The sequence below is a fragment of the Balearica regulorum genome, chromosome 3 (assembly GCF_011004875.1).
Source record: "Balearica regulorum gibbericeps isolate bBalReg1 chromosome 3, bBalReg1.pri, whole genome shotgun sequence".
In the NCBI taxonomy this organism is placed as follows: domain Eukaryota; kingdom Metazoa; phylum Chordata; class Aves; order Gruiformes; family Gruidae; genus Balearica; species Balearica regulorum.
The window spans coordinates 95,344,701-95,362,685 of NC_046186.1; the positions used below are offsets into that span (position 1 = coordinate 95,344,701).

Here is a 17,985-nt window from a genome sequence, read left to right on the forward strand (position 1 = left end):
ACAATAGCCAGGATGATACCTGGTTCTGCAGAGACTAGTTTTAAAGAAGAAAAGGAGGCATATGACATTTGTAAACTAACTATAAATGCAAGAGGTAAAAAATGATGAGGAGTTTGGCCAAGAATATGCTGCACTATTACACAGCAGATCACATTTTCAACTTCCTACGGCTCAGGCCAGAAAAAGATACTTGGGAAGGTGACGCTCTGGATGTGCCAGAAGTGCCAGCTTCCAGTAGTTATTTTTAACTGCAGGAATTTAATTAGAAAGGATGGCTGCACACAGTTGGTCTTCCTTCCTCTCCATCCTTTGTGCAACTCAGATATCCCAGAGTGCTATGTACCATTACAACTGACGCTGTCTTGTGTGCAGGCATTGGTGGCCCAGTATCTGCTCCCAACACAGGGTGAGCTACGTGCCAGGACTGAACATCCTCTTGGTGGAGACTCTGTGCTAGCTTCAGCATAAAGACAAGGGGAGGAGAGGAAACCAAGAAAAGGGATGTGGCACGTTCTGCTGCAATGATTTTGACTTGCGTTGCAAGCCATAGTTAGCCCAAGAGAAGCAATAAAAGGGTCATTTCCTACTCTGCTCTCAACCTGTATAAATTATACCATTGTTTCATTTACTAAAGCATGCCAGAAGTGAGATGGCACAAAGATAGCTTCAAGATATTTCTGAACTCAGCTTCCCTAGACCTCATCAGAATGTAATCCCAGGCCCCGATGATGGATGCTGTATTGTTCACGTGTTCTGGCTCCCAAACAAAATATTTGAGTTGGTACATAAATGCTGCCAGTGTCCCTGCTTTTTTCTGTCCAGACCAATCAAGTGGGTTAACTTCCATACCAGAGTATTTCTCAGAATGACAGTTGTGGAGCCAAAGCACGTACCTTGGCAGCACATTTCCACAACCCTCTTACAGCCTCTTCAAGAAGCATCCAATGCAAAGCAACTCTGCAGCTTTCTAATTCATGTGGACATCTACCATGATGTCCAGTTCTAAAAACGAGACAGCTGATATCCTGACAAAATTTTTCCTCCAGTCCTAATTCTCTTTGAAGAGAAGCATAAAGAAGAAGTTATGGTTTTATCAAGGGAAGCAGGTTCACTTGCCACTGACAAGCAAGTCCCTGTGTGCTTTTGTTCCCCGTCTACAAAACAGTGGTAAGAATAGTACTTTACCTCGTGTTGTGAGTACAGACGTAGTAAATAATGTAAGGTGCTCAGCAACTTTACGTACATGTATACATGTACAGGGAACAGAGCTGTTGAATGCAATGGGAGAAAATGTGAAACTTCATACTGATGATGTGTAGCAAAACCAAACAATTCTTGATATCACTAATGTAACTGAGACAGAAATTCAGTTTTACTATGAGATGTTTGTTGCCTGGCACTTCGCAATCTTAGAAGGAGCTTAGAAAACTAAATATTGGTTTTAATCTTCTTTTTATTCTACATCTCCATTAAGTGCCCCCTTGTAATTTAATGCAATTTGTGGCAAATGCTAATACTGCTTTGGGCCCACTTCTCCCTGTCAGCTGTATCTCTGTTAAATTATGCATTTCCATCTGGAAAGCAACCGTACAGGACTGTAGGCTCTCTTCCACTTAGAGTCAGGAATGGAAAGGGATTTAATTAGATGCTCCGTGGTTGAGAAAAGGACTAGAGCAAAGCCTGGGTGGTCTGTGGAATCTTCCACTGGAAAACAAGGCTGCAAATTGTTCTGTACAAGCCTGCTTCTGTTTGCTCATTTTGTTTACATTGTTTGTTCTTACAGATTAAAATAGACAGTTACTAGGCAGATAAACAGTGTTCCCTTCCATGACAATGTTGTCTAGAAGTTAAGAGAGTAGCATGGGACAATATATGCCTGTGCTTCATTTTTGTCTACCTCATCCCAACTCCCTGTGTAACCTGGAGCAGGACATTTTTAGCTAGCGCTTCAGAGCACCTAATCACTCACATTTTTGTTCCATTTTTTCCTGTCTCTAAAATGGCGATAATACAGCTTTCTGCTCTCAAAGGGGAAAAAGGGTGCATCCAGTTTGCTCCACCTTTTCCCAGTTGGCTGCCAATGCAGAGGGATGCAACTCTTGCAATTCCTTTTGTCACTGGATTACCTGTACACCCTTAGGCCACTGACCCAGTCTTCAAAAACTGAAGTATCTTTAGAAGACCTGAATCAGAGGCAGAGACTTGTGATGAACCAAGCAATTCCCATCCACACTTAACTGTGAGTCAACTCAAACACAGTGATTTCAGTCATGTGCCCTTTCACAGTTCAGCTGAACTTCAGAACATAATAGATGCAGCTTTAAATAGATTTACAGTGCAGATTGCTGATTGGAGTGTCTGGCAGATTAACTTATTCCTCATGGCTTTTCTGTTCCAAAATTCAATGGATTCCATATTTGTAAAAGCAGGAATGCAGAAGGCTAAGTCAGAAAGTGGGCTATGACTGGAATTAAACTTATTTATTAACCTATTTTGGTTGCATGTTCAAGAAAGGAAGCTATTATGCTGTCGGTTTGCGGGATGTTAATGGGAGCTCTGGGCATAATTACTCTGTGTTGGTGTGTGAATAAACCCCACTGATAGATAAGCTGTTTGCCCGACAGTAACTTTTTCTCTTTCCTTGAAAAGGAAAGGGAAGATGAGAAAAAAAAAAAAGAAAAAGAAAAGAAAAAGAGGAAAAGAAAAAGGAGATCTTGCCCTTTGTGGTCACTTTACTCCTTCTTGCTACATCCTTGGGTAGGAAAAGGTTAAACAGTCAACAACATTTTTCTCTTCTTAGCAAGTTAGAGAACTGTACATCAGACACATTGTCTGCCAAATGCTTCATTTACTACCAGCTGCATTTTTACTTTGTTGAGAGATAGCTGAAATAAAATCACTGTTCTTTGTGCAAACGGCATGCTAAATAATGTACGGCTACAAGATTATTAAATAGCAAAGGCATTTGATAATATTAGAGTCAACCACAAGTCCCACTTCTGCTGATGCACAGAATTTTGAGTAATTAGTCATTGCACGGAGTGTTGTATTTATATCCCCTTGAGCCTCAGACGTTAGGCCACAAAGTCAGGAGACAAAGAATTGCTGTTATTAGGAGGACTGTTTTGGATTTATTTATATTCTAAGGCTTTATTTCAGTGTCCACTTCACTCCTCTGGCTCAGGCTTCCTCCAAACCAGAAGATACAGCTAAGTAAGTCAGAGAATTTTAGTGTAAACCATATTTTTACAGACAAGACCTCTCAACTTCAAGCAGAAGAACTTCAATGAGTTTGCAAAGCCCCCAAAGAAGCACAACTGGCCTGAGGTTATATGACAAGCCTGGGAAAAAGGCCTCCCAGATTCTGTTCTGATCTCTAACAGACTTCTCATGGTTTATATGCAATACATTAATAGCAGCTCCAATTTATGGATAGATAAATCGGGATACAAAGAAGACAAGTAACTCTCCCAAGGATTTACAGCAAGTCTTTTTCAGAGCCCTGGAACTCTTACTCAGTCCTTTGTTCAACTCACTAAACCACACCGCCTTCTTTAGACCACAATTACTGCACAGGCCTGAATACTGTGACATATCTAAAATTATAGAGCTATACACTTATATGAGGCTTTATTAAAATAAAGATTGTGTAACATCTTCAGAGTTCAATACAAAGCTGCTCAGTGAGCACTCTACTGCTTAAAGACAGCCTTTTTAATTCTCTCCTGTAGTAAAAGAGCCACATCTAATATATTTTAATCAGAAATCTGAGGGAATAGGATTTGAACACAAAACATCTGATGACAAGTTCATATTGTAGAACTGAGCCTTCATTTTGCAGAACTGACATGAAAAAATAATGGAAACATTTATGATTATGACAAATAGTATGTATCATCCACCTCTGATAATGTTGTACAGAGAAGGACTATATAGAATAAATCATACACGTGTCAAATTTCAGGCATAACTGAGTAGATTAAATTTTGAATTTTATCATGTCTCATAAATGAGTTGCCTGTTTATAAGCATGGCACCTCAACCTGTGGTCTCCTTAGCTTCCTTCAGCAGATTGTGCACTCTCTGCATCCGAAAAGCACAGCCAGACAGGGAAAATGCTGGTAATGTAAGAAATTATATGGGAAATGTAATGGTTGTGCTTAAAAATACTGAGAAGTTAAACAGTCTACGTTGTTCATGAGATTTAAAAGGGAGACCATAGACTTGCTGTGATTACTAGGGGCACCATTGTGAAAGTGATTCCAAGTTTTCATCTAAATATTGTGTGCCCAAGTGCCCTCATTTGCCTTTAAAGAGCATACATCCATGCCTGAGCCAGATATGCAGATGCCTCATCTCCTGACCACGAGTGTGCTAATGCAGGAGTTTTGGGCACACAACATTGGCATGTGTAAACCTAGAGGTCAAGTAGAAGCTGATGAAGAGACTTGAAGCAGAGCTAACTGTACTATGTATTTAAAAGACCAGATAGGGTGGAAATTAGACAGTCACCCTAAGTGATGCAAGCGTGTGTGGATCTTATTCAGCATCTTGATCCAAAACACGGTCTGGAGCAAAACAGAGGTTACAAAAACTAACCCTAGAGTACTTCCCTTCCTAAAGTGACCTCCATGCTGCAACTGGAAATGAGGGTGTGGCAGTGGGGCAGCTGTGGCTTGCTTAGTCAGAGAGCACCGCGCTTCCCACTAATGCCCCTGCATAGGAGAGATTATTCTGCCTGTGCCAACCCTCTGATTGGAAGGATGGATCCTGGGCAGGACACCCCACCTTCACCTGCAAGGAGCAACCACAGTAAAAGGCAAAGCCCTGAGCCGTGGGGTGCGGCCCTAGAGCCAGCAGACACATTCCAGCCTGCCATAGCCACTGACCATTGGACTGCCCCATCTCCTGAAGCACGGACAATTCTCTGAAGCCCAGACCCCAAGTAACCTGAAGCTGCAGGCAGCCTGACCGCCTCCGCAAAGCCCACCTGCACATACCAAGCCCTAGGCAGGGCTCCAGCAGTACCTCAGGGGCTCGACTTGGTCCCCAGCTGCCACTTGAAGCGCTCGGCTCTGTAAGATCCCATCGTGCTTTTTTGCAAAATGGAAGGGAACTAATCTCACTGCTGGCCAAATTCCAGCTTTGAGTAATTACATTCTTCTGACAAATTTTCCTTGGCAGTTTCAATGGAATATAATTAGTAAATGTAAATAGATGTAAATAGTGCTGTAAATTACACTTTGCGTGATTGTCAGAAGCAGAGGGGGAGAGCGGGGGTGAAGGGGCAAAAAGAGTGGAGCTTCATTCTCCAATATGGACAATGTTGTGGCCTTCCCCGTTATCAGATTGTGTATGCCTCTGCCAGGACGGCGTGTTCAGGGCTACTGCAGCAGCAGATGCCATGATCCAGGATCATTGTCTGGTTCATCACACAGATCATCCCCTTCACCTCAAGTACATTTTTGACCTGACGGTGTTCGGTCATGTCCCGCAGCTGTGTTCGCAAGCAGCTGCTGTGTTCCACCTCAGCTGTGCTTCTGCTTCAGCAGCAGGCAAACTGCTTCAAACACACACAGACGCAACTGCAAAATGTGTGTATATGATATTATTGTTTTCTATGAAATGCTTATCAAATTTGTGAATGGTTTGTGAAACCTTCTGCTACCAACTGAAGACGTGTCATATAAATGGAATTATATAATTATCCTTCACAGCTATTTTAATGCAGCTTCATGTACTAGTTTCACCTAAAGTGGAAATAGCTTCTTCCAAAAATAAAGTAAATGCATATATTTAACATCATGTAGTCAAGTAGATTTAAAAGCAACTATTTAAAGTAATGAAAATAGATTATAATGTATACCTTTCTTATATTATCTACATATTAGTACTTTTTAATGTGTCAGATGTCTCTTACGTAAGTCATCTTCTTCAAATACAAATTGATGTGGCTAGTGGGCTTAATCTGATATTTCTTTCGTGCAGAAAATTTGAGGATGATTTTTTTCATAATTCACTTATTTTTATTCAAAATTTGCATATAGAAAATCGCTAGCAGAAACTAGTAAAATGAAAGGAAAGTTTATTTTCTTAACAAAAGCTTGTTGTACTATTTAGCTATAACAGGAGAAACAGATGTTTCAGCTTTACAATACCATGTCTTGCAAAACTTCCTTCTAAACAACTATTCGTGCTCTACATGTTTTGGACTGTGTATGGAGAGCTCTGCTAACAGTCATGGGAAGCATTGCATACATTAGTAAAGCCCACATTAAGATAATTAGCACTAAAAAAAAATAATCAACAAGCCTTTTTTTTCCCCTTCATAGTATTGATTTAGTGTGGGTGAAAAATGCCAGATTTTCAATCTTGAAGATTCATGTTCCACCACAGAGCAGGAGATGGAGCCAGCTTTTCCCAGTGTTCTGCCAATAAACTCTTAGATTAACCATCTCAAGGGCTAGGAGGAAGAGCCAGGCTCTACAGTCTATCAACCCTTAGTCTCTCTGAAGAACCGATGAACATGGAGAATTGGGAGCACACTACCTGGGAAAAGGACGTCAAATTCTTAATCTTTGCGGCTGTACCTACCCAAGTATTTTCTCGTTAAAAATTTTCAAAATTGCTGTGCACAACAGAAATGACGAGGAGGCAGCAGTGACACTGAGCTGCTGCAGAGAGGGCTCTGGGCAGTGGTAGCAGCTATGGGAACATTTCTACAGTAGATGAGGCCTTTGAAGCTCATTTTGTATCTTATATTTGCATCTTCTAAATAGCAAACTCTGTTTTAATACAGACTGTTTTCATAAGGTTACTCTGTAACCTTTTGCAAATCCTGTATGGGTCATACACATCATTTAACTCTTTGGCAGTAACTACCTTCTGCAGATCCAAACAATGTCAATATGGATACAGGCACATAACCAGATGTGATTGGACTATGGCAGCTTAAAAAATTACTGCCTGGTCCCTCAAGATGCTTAAGTCAGGGCAGTTTAGGGTAGCAATTTTTGCTTAGCATTAAATGGCACGCTAAGAGCATGCACATGAACAGCTCTGACTACTCTGTGGATAGGTGGCTACTCGCAGCTTGAGCTTGTTCCCCTGGGGAAGGATCCACTGGTGACATGCCTCTGAAGAGAATAACATGTCCTACTAGAACGGTTAGTATTTATTTTAGTAGTAGAGCCATCCAGGTTCGTTGAGGATGACATATTATTTTGCTTAGTGTTTGGAAGGGTTGCTTTAAAACCACTTGCTTTCAGGCAAAGTGATAATCAGTCTAAGCACTGTAAGACTTTTACAATGGAAGGCCAACACATCTTTTTTCATTCAGTCTGCAAGAGTAAACTGAGCACAGCTGTTTTACTGAAAACAACCCACTGGTATTCAAGTAGATTAACAAAATTAACTGTGAAAATCCTCTGCTATGTGAAAGCCAATAACCTGTTGGCCACAAGGAGGCAGGGCAAGGATTCAGTAAACTCAAAGAAATTGCTTTTATTAAAAAAAAAGAAAAAAGAGGAGCATTAAATTAGTTCAGTCATGAAACTCTGAACTGCTAGGCAAGATAAAAAGCAGTTTTCACCCACAGTGTGTGGTTTCAGTATTGCTGTTTTATTCCAAGAGCAGCAAATATCTTAAGATATCCAACAATAGCTGATCTGTCAGCAATTTTCTGCTTCTTTTGAAGAAGCAGATCACACATGTTTCTTCTTCATCACTTCTGTGTGATGTAGAGAAAAACTCTAATGCTAAGCTTTGATAGCAATGGTGGATTTATCAACTGAGAGCAAGAAGCCGTACGGCCAGGTTCACAAGGTGTTGATCCCAAGCTAGTAAGTCCTGCTTCTGGGCAGCTTTGGGAGCTCTGCCTTTCACTCCCTTGGCACTTCTAATTCTGGGCTAGAAGCAGGCAGAGGCAGTGTGGTGTCTGTAGTCCCCTACCAAGAACTTTACACACAGTACTCTACAGAGATGCCTGCCTTAACCAGAACTTCAGGACATTCCAAAATCAGCACTAACTCAAGGTAAAACTTCTAAATGAAAGAGGCAAAAGAGGAAAATAAAGCCAAAGTATCTCTGTTTCAGAGTTAAATTTAAAAGGATTCAATTTAACAGTGAAACAAAGCCTTCCACAGTATCAGCACATCACAGTCCAAACTATGAGTGATCTTCTGTTTTAGATAAAGTGACTTTACTCCTAGCTCTGCCACTGCATGCTACTGAGCTAGGTAATTTCAGTCCCCCATGCCTCTGTTTCCTCATCTTTTAAGCAGTTGCTTTCCTTCTTTGTGAAGCAGTATGAGGTCCGTGAATAAAAAACATGCTACAAGAACTAGTTATTATTAATGCAATTCAGATATGGAATGCACCAGATGGTAAAATCTCCAGGATTTTAATGAACTATTGTAACAGAACATATGTAATATGACGTTATTATAACAGGCATTTAAATGTATAGTTAGTACATACAACGTGACCCACTCTGCTCTCAGTAACTCCACTGGAATTATTTTGGATTTATGTCAGATAATACTAGGAACACAAAATAGCCCCATATGTGCAATGTGGTAAGGTTTTCATAGCAATGCTATCTTAACTATTGCCTGTCCTGTTTTTATTTTTTGCTGGGGGTATTGTATTTAGTGGTCTGTGAGAGTATGCTTTCAGCATTTAATTCTGAGCAGAAAGTAAAAAAAAATACCCTCATGTCAGGACTAAAATGCCTCTCACCAAGTATCCCATACCTATCTTCATAAAATATTCATCATGAAGCAGCAAGAACTTTTCGGGTTTTTTCCACTACATTCTGTAAAAATTACATCTTTGATCACCTTATGCTCGACTTGGTAAGCAATTCATGCTTGTGTTAGAACAGCCAAACATTCAGTTTCAGACTGTGATAGCAGTAGTACCTCCTTTCTCCCACAGCATTTGAGTTCTGGGCAAGATGAATTATATGACCGGGCAAAGGTGAAAAAACAAGACTGCAGCTCAAGCCATGGGCATCACATGTTGCAGAGACAGGTACTGACTTTAGTACAGGAGGAACATGAAGATACTATCAGTATGTATAATAATTCTAGCACATCTCCAATACAGACTATAAAACTCAAGTCAACTGACATTTAATATATGAGAGGCTGGAAGCAAGATATCAATTTCACATCATAAATTAGCCTTTGTGCTAGTGCCCAAAGATTTGGCTGATTACTCATTGCTTTCCCTTAGTGCTTAAGCAGTCTTTTCCAAAGCAAGACAGTTAAACCACAAAAACGTACCGTAGTGTCCACAGCCCTGACCTTCCCAGCAGGAACGTGCTTTGGAATGGGTTCTTCTACTGATATCATCATGCAGCCTTCTGCTCCAAGAGTAACAATTACGAGCTTACACCCTCTTTCTAACAGCATGCGTCCCACCTTTTCAGCATCTTCAAGGTTGCCAACTGGGATGCCCGTTAAAATTTCTGCCTGGAAAATAACCCACGCAAATGAAAATCATAATCTGACAGCATTCAGTTTTGGACAACAGTTGCATCTGAAAACAGTATTTAATATCTTTTTAAAATGTGTATTAGAGGATGATCATGAAACCACTTCCTACGCTGATATTCAGCTACGTCTTGCTCCTCGTTTGAAATCAGCATGTACTTCGGGCACAACAGACTAATGGAGAGCAGCCTAGGCAGAGACGCAGGAGGCATGGGTTCTGTTCCAGCTTCTGCGACTTGCCTGGCGTGCAACCCTTAGTAAAATCACATTTCTCCCACATGCCTCCGTTTCTTCTGTGAAATGGACACAATGACACAGCCTTGGCAAAAGCATTTTGTGCTCTAATGTGAAAAATGCTACATGGCAACTAAGTCACTATTGTTGGGGGATATTTATCACTAAGTGAGAAACTTTTAAAATTATTTTTTAAATTCTCAGTGTTCAGCCAGAGGGAAATCACAAGGGAAAATCTCTTCAAGAAAAAAAAAAAGCTCAACTTTGACCATTATGTTTACGTCAATATATATTTTAGATAAGAATACCTAAAAGTTATCTGAAGCCCTCTTTGGGCAAAGGTGCATTACAAGATTATTATATATTTGTGTTATGGCCAGGTCGATAGGCCTCTGTCAAAACTGAGACTCTTCTATGTTGGTTCTGTACAAACACAGATAAACTCTTCTTCTAACAGATGGTGACCTTAAGTCAACTTCTCCCCGTTGGCTCTTAAAATTAATCTCTTCTAGTTCCACCCAACTAAGAGCAAAACTTCCCAAAAATCTTCACTGAAGACGCCAGAATCAAGCATCCTTTTCTCCACTTCATACATCTTCTTGGTGGCATATAATTTTCCAGTGTCATGTATTTTTTCTCTTTCTTTTGGCAGGGAAGAGGACAAGATTTGAAACAGGTAGAAAGGGAAAAGAAAATACATCGTGTTTTATCTGAAACAGTCTAGCAGCAGTACTCCTGCATAATGCAGTATGCCTTCAATTGTAAGTAAACAGGCATATTATATTTTGCTGTCTTTACTAAATCTTGTCCTGCTTGCCTGAGAAGAGGGAAGTCCTACTTTATCTTGCCTTACAAGGTTGCTGCAGGATCCTGAAAAATGCAGTCTGAAGTATTTTCAGATAACTGCCTAGTAACTGGGCATAACTTCCACACTCTTAGGGCTTATTTTCAGTGGAAAACTTACTTTGGAACCTATTCACCAGCTACACTTCCTGACCTCTGCTGCATGGGCAGCTTGGCTTCTTGGGAAACAGCTGCTGAAATATTTCAAACTACCTTCCTCTGCATTACTGGAACTTGAATTCAGTGCACATACTTCTTGATATGACGGACTGTAAACTATAGTGATTAAACAACTGCTCCACGAAGCACACGGCATGCCTGTAGTAAAGAGAGGGAGGGCAGACAGCTGGGGACAGGAACTACTACAGCCATCCCAAAGTAAACCGCCCCCAGCTGTGAGTCAGCGCCCGCCGCTCGCCACTGTCATTTCCTGCGTTGCAGCCCGACCCAGGAGAGAGAAGCCACCCTTAGGCTCTAAGAGCCAGATAATGCCAACACACTCCCTAGAGCTTAGAGTATCATTAGCAGAGTACTCACTGGTTTTAATTTTCAAGCTTACAGGACTGAGTTCTGCAGTCCCTACTTAGACAAATGCACAAATGATTTCAAGCGTTGTTGATCTGATGGCTACAAGGCAGGATCTGGTGTGGCAGGCCTCGTGGCTAAACTTGTGCACAGCAGGGGCAAGGTGTGGTTAACACATACACGCCATTTTAAACTACTTTTTTAACCACACTGATCCCAGGCAAGAATATGTATGAATATGCTTTAAATATGCTTTAAATTATGAGACAGTAACTAAACCTATTCAATTTTCTCTTTGGCATGTCATCACGCTGCTCAAATTTCTCTTGTAGTACAAACTAGTTAAGCAAATTAAATGTATTTCAGTTTTTAAAAGGTTATCAAAGTATTTTCAAATAAGAAAATTTGTTTCAAAAAAGTATCTCACAAAACCTTTTGAATTTATCTTTTGCGAGGCTTGCAAGGAGTCAATACACTAATAATGGCTTTGGAGAAACTAAGGACAGATAATAAATAGTATTAAAAAATATATATACTCTATTCCTGTATTAAAGCATCTAAAAAGTCTGTGTCTCATCATGACTTTTTAAGATCTCTGGAGCAGGAGCTATGCATTCCTGTATTCAGAACACCTAGCACATCACGTTACAAGAATAAAAATGGATTAACACAAATCCTTGAATGAAACCGGCTAACTGAATTTCCAATGTAATTCATGATAGGCAATAATTCCAGACATTCTACCTATGTTGCAAAGTCTCCAGGATGAAAGTGGATTTGGTTTTGGTAGAGAAACAGTAAATCTAATTTGGGTTTATTCACCTGGTATTTACACTTCTGTATGCTCATGAGCAAGGTAAATGAAGTACTATAAATATAATATTCTTCCTAATGAAGCGCACGTGCTGTATGCCTAGTGTTAACATTGTGCCCCTCTGTGATTGCTGTGTCCCAGGCCAACAGGATTTTTTGCTGGGGCAGTGACAGAATTGTTCTGGGACTGATATGTGAAAGGTTTTGCAGAAATCTTTCTTTTCATCTTTACACTGCTTATACCAATAAACAAAATTATTTTGAAAAGAGTCTGTATAAAAGTAGATCTTCCACTGCTTGAAACCCCTATCATCTAACTCATCTACAGCAGGATGGTAAAACTAAAAAACACTGGAACAAGCTGGAAGAACCATAAAAGCAGCAGAAGCCAGACAGATTCTGTGCCAATAATTAGAGATTGCGGTAAATGTCAACTGATGTTAAATACTGTGGTGAGTTTTTAAGTTCCTCCCTTCAGTAGAATCTTATTTAAGAAACAAACTGTGGTACAATTGAAGGAAATAACTAATGGTTATGTAAAGAAAAAATTAAATAACAATACTAAAAGCCCAATGTGGACATTTGCCATGGTACTGTACAAAAGAACAGCAAATTAAGAATATTATTTTTCTGCAGCTAGTCTCATAAAACTCCTCAGTTAAATGGACTATTAAAGCAAGAGGACTTTCCACAAACCTCCTGTCAGAATAAACCTATGACAGATATTATATAATTAATCTAGACAGAATTTTCTTAATTTTCTTTACAAAAGTGGAAGACAACTTTAACTGAAGCTTTTAATTTAACTGATATGAAGGTTCTTGGCCATAATCCTCACTAATCTTAGCTAACTCTCCATGTCTCTGTAGACTGTGGAGTCTAGTCACAGTAAATTGACACAAACCAGCACTGCTACAGAAAAAAAATGGTCCTGTTTTTTTCCCCTTCCACTCCTGTCCACATGGTTCATTCTCTTGTGCCAGCACAGCCCCTTATGTGGCCAGGAAAAAAACTGGGTAGCAAAGCAGATCTATGTTAAAATGAACACCACCCCCAATCCCACAGCAGTACTAGTTTACACTGGCTCAAAGTGAGAACGGAACTGTGATATGAACCTTTCTTAGCTGTGGTGCATTCGGGGCAGCCTATGGCTTACAGAGCCCCTTTCAGGGAGATGTTCTGGATCCTCTGCTTAGCGTTTGCAAGATGAAATCTGCAGCATGGTATCTAGTTTTGGGATCCCTGGCACAAGTTAAGACACTGACATACCACAACAAATCCAGTGGAAGGCCACCAAGAGTCAGGGGGCCAGAGACCAGGACATACAAGAAGAGACTAGGAGAAGAGAGTTTGTTCAGCTTTAAGAACACAGGGCAAAGGGGAGATCCAATTGCTGTCTACAAAGATTTAATGGGTGGTAATAGAGAAGATGGAGCTAGACTCTTCTTGAAGGCGCACAGGGGTAGGGCTAGAGAGAACAGGCACAAGCTGGAACGTGGGAAATTCCATTATTAGGACAAGCTTTTTCACCACGAGGGTGATGAAGCAGTGGAACAGGTGCCCAGAGGTCATGCAATCTCTGTCCTCGGAGAGTCAAAACTTGACTGGACAAAGCTGTGAGCAATCTGACCTCAACTGGCCATGCTTTGCCAGGGTGTTGGACCAGAGACTTCCAGAGGTCTGTTCCCAACTTCTATGATCCTCAGCAAATATCAACTGGTGAAATAACAAGAAGTGTTAATTCTTTGGGGAGCAGTCCATCATTTGGATTGCTTTTTGTGCACCTAGCACAATAACAACTTTGCAAATGTTGCCAGGTACTGCTGGAACAGAAATAACAAATAATAATAAGGAAACTGTGCCATCTAAACCAAACCATCTAAAACTACGTATAATAATTTAAAATATTTTTAATTTTAAATATTTAAACACAGTAAGCCAGTTGGCTACAAACTTGGCTTGTACCTTAGGAGATTTCTTTGAGAATGACAGAACAAGAACTCAGTCTCATTAATTCTAACCCATGTGAACAGTCCCAAAGAAGTACTGAGACAGACTTGGTGTATAAGCAATTGCAAGATCAGGCCACAAGCCAAGCTAGTTCCAGTTGTTTCAAATTATAAAATTTTTATATACATACAGGCAAAAATACTTATCGTGCTAGAATAATTAAAAACTGATTGAAATGAATTGGCTGGAAGCTATTCCCTCCCCTCCCAAAAGTAACATCTTTCATTTTAGACCCAATATGGGAAATTTCATAGTTTCCAGCAACTGATAAAATGGGGTTTAGAACAAAGCTGGAATTAAAATATACTGTGAATTGCTGGCAACTTCTACATAATGGAGCAATAGCAGCTTTCCATTATTTAAAACAGAAAAGGCAAATTCAAGAGATGTTCTGAAATATTTTAATTCTAAAGGACCTATTTTTGTTTTGACTACTACAGATAGCAATTATTTTTTCTTGAGAAAGACTATCCCTAGTATTAATCTCTCTATATTAATAAGCAGTATCTTAAATGTCCTGATCCAAGATTCCAGATGTAGTTTTATAAACTTGATATTCTCTGAATCTTCTAAAAGTTAATGCTATGTCTTGATTTTGGGAATACTAACAAGAATTTCCATTATTAGTATTTCTTCCAAAAATTATCTAGCCTCTAGTACTAGTCAATAACATTTACAAGGAAGCAGTATCTTGAATAGGATAGTATCTATTTTTCTGTATTATTTTTATGCATCTTGCGCCTTTATTTAACAAAACTAGCGATTAACTTCCATTTTGTTGTACTGCTTTCTAGCACTGAAGCCCCAAAGTATTCTGTTAGCATTTAATTAAATCTTTGCTAGGCCTTTCTTATTTAGATCAGAAGTCTGATACCCGTTTTAAATTAGGGAGAAGGCAGTTGCCAGTTTTGTATTCAAAATAGCTTGACAGACTAAATCATGACAAACTAAATCATTTGCTGTAACCATTTAGGAGTTTTCCTTCTCCTGAAGGGTTCCTCAGTATTCTTTGAATGAAGAAGCAGCTGTTCTTCAAAATGTTTAGGACCAAATTGAAATCGCTGATGTGCAATATATTTTGGTTCCTAACCTGCAGGGCTATGTAATTGCATGCACACACTAAATAAGAAAAACAACACATGAACCGTATTGACATTGTGGTTGTGCCTAGAGCCATACTGCAGCAAGGAATTGCACAAACACGTGGGAAAAAAATGGTAAGTATTCCAAAGAGCTCATCTTTTTCAACATTTATAGATGATGGAAAAGAACAACCATTGGTTTTCACTAAGATGACATTGGATACATTTTTTTTTCATTAGAAGAATTAAGGGAATGGAGAACTAGCACATTCCTGCACAAACCTCAGGGATTAGGCTCTGCTACCTCTGGGAATTAACAAACTAGTCTCAACAAGTTTGATCTTTCTGGGAAAAGATAAAACTGAACTACAGGCTAAGCAAAGAAAGAACTGATAACCTTGCAAGATTTGTTCTGAGTTTTTTTGTTCATGAACCACATAAAAAGAAAGTAATGTCAGACATAAAAAAATTATTATTGCAACAAGCAGAATGAAAAGAACAGCTTGTGAAGAGCCTTCTAGACAAACTAATGGTAGATAATTCACTGATAGTATAATTTTGTTTGCTTCTCTCTAGCACATAAATCCATAAGAACAAGCTGTGCTGTTACACCAGATACTACATCTGATTTCATTAAATCCTAAAGCATTTAACGAAGGATGGAGTATAAAGCGTTATGTTGTATTTGATACTCACCTGTTTGGGACCTGACATCCCATGGCTGGCTGAAACCACAGCTGACATTTTAAAACTTTTATACTGTGGCAAAGATATCACAGATCAAAACTGCTGACCTTCGTGGCAGTAAAAACCAGAAACTTCTGGCTCAGTAATAATTCAGCTAATCACAAGGACTACCCCCTTTTTCTCATCTTTAACACCACAAACACTCCACATATAGTGTGTAAGATGTCTTAAGCTAAATGGCTAGCTTGCTGTTCTACAGCTAACATAATCTTTCTGTTACAAACATATCATTCACATAACATCCACAAACCACAGGATTTTATAATTAAAGGTATTTCTTGGTGAACAAGCAAGATAAGGACATTGTGGTAAAATTGTGTGATAAATACTTGTAAATTTAAATGACTAAGAAAGCCAAACCAAGCAATAAAAAAAATCAGTGTAAATATAATCTTCTCTTAGCATATACATCCGTGTTAAAAAGAGTGTTTTAGAAGTAGTGGAACTGCATAGTTCTAAAGAGTTCATCTTTAAACTCAAGATGATTTATTAACTATTTAAAAGAGTTAGTAAAGATAAAGCAGAAATACACTATTTTTTTCCTGGTGGTACCTAAAAATCCCAAATAAAAAATAAAAGATCCCCAAAAGGAGTAAGGCTGGAACATAAATAGGATTTTGGCTAGAAGGAAGTTATTTGCGACTTAGAAATATAAAGTAGGAGGGGCAATGGAGCTCAAGAAGGCAGTTGTAAGCAGCACATTCAATAAATTTGGCCACAGAGAATAATAATTTAAAAACCCCATAAAATAAGAATGGCCATAGTGGCTCAGAGTAAAGGTTCATCTTATCCAACTGCTGTTTTCTGACTGACTGTTAGTAGATATTGAGGGAAACAACAAAAAAAAAGTATAAAAAGATCTTTTCCCAGTATATATTCTGGATCATCAAAGTCTTTAGGTACTTCCTGATTTAAAATGATGAAGAAAATGCAGATGTAGTTGGTTGAATGGATGAAGTTTAAAAAATTAGAATTATCTTTAATATTTGTAAAATTAACTTATTGCTTTTAAGTGCCATACAGAGATGTGACTGGTAACCTTTATTTGGGTATGCAAACATTTATCTCTATATCAAACTTCTCAAGTGCATACATTACCGGGATCTGAAATTAAGGAAAGTCATGAAAGAAAACAGAAAACAGATGGCATATGAATATATAACAATTACTAAAAAAACAACTTTCAAACTTGTGACATAAGAAAAACAAATGCTTCATTTTTCCTCTTTTCTCAGCAAAAAGAAAGGAACAATGGCAATAGTTCATCCCTGAAAATCAATTCAATAACAAATCAAGAGAGGATGAAATCAAACGTAACTGATTATTACAGTTGTGCTAATGTAATTGATTTAATTGTGAAGTATGAATATGTACAGTATAAAGATTATTGTCAAAAGCAACGGTATTTATGTGCCATTCTTGTTCTCAGAACATGCTGTAAGAGTCCCGCACTTGGATCTGTGCTCCCATGATATGGCTGGCAGGAACTTCCATAGGTCTACCATTTCCATCAATTCAGAAGGGAGAAGCCCCCTCAACAGTAGACAGCATATTTCTGTGTCTGACTGTGCATACAGTGATCCCAGCTATCTTCCAACGGTAATTACTTTTAAAAAGAAAATAGCAGAAAAGAATGCAAACCATACCCCCAGCTCTGCAGGAAAGGTAGATGAATGAGCAGGGATCTATTATAATTATACACCTGTATTTCTTGTTCTCCAAATAGAAGTAATTTTCTTTTCTCCATGTGGTGGTAATAATAATACACCCTGGCTCCAGCAAGCTGAACTTCTCAAAGAATGTCTCTTTCAAGACTGTCCTCTAGCAATAAAGTATAACAAAGGGAAAACTTTAACATGTGTGCTGTAAAGAGCAATGAGAGAATAGTCAGGAATAGACAAGTAATGAAAAACAAAGTTTTGTTTCTAACATATGGGGGATAAGTTTTCACAGGGGAAAAAAAAAAGTAACTAGTGACATTATGAAAAAAGCAAACAACAAATGACATTTACTAAATTGGTGGGAGAGTATGGGTGTTCTCAGCCCAAAATGTGCGCCATTGCACCATTTAGCCAATCCAGGGGCATAGTCCAGGCATAAGTGCTTTCTGAAAGCATGAAGAAAACACCATATGGGTGTCCTGCAAGTCCCTGAACAAGAATACTTTGCCTTAGCATTCTCTCCGTCACATAGAATTGAGTTCTGAGAGCTGTTGGACAGTGTCTGAGCCACAA

The 17,985-nt window shown here is 39.0% G+C and overlaps 1 protein-coding gene across 2 annotated transcripts in view; it reads right to left on the reverse strand.

Moving 5' to 3' along the window:
• The window catches only part of RBKS (ribokinase), a 68,177-nt gene that overhangs the window by 10,793 nt on the left and 39,399 nt on the right, over positions 1-17,985 (reverse strand). For both annotated transcript variants that reach the window (XM_075749048.1, XM_075749047.1), the window contains exon 7: positions 9,288-9,476. In XM_075749048.1, the coding sequence (XP_075605163.1) occupies positions 9,288-9,476 (189 nt within the window). The remainder of the gene's footprint in view (positions 1-9,287; positions 9,477-17,985) is intronic.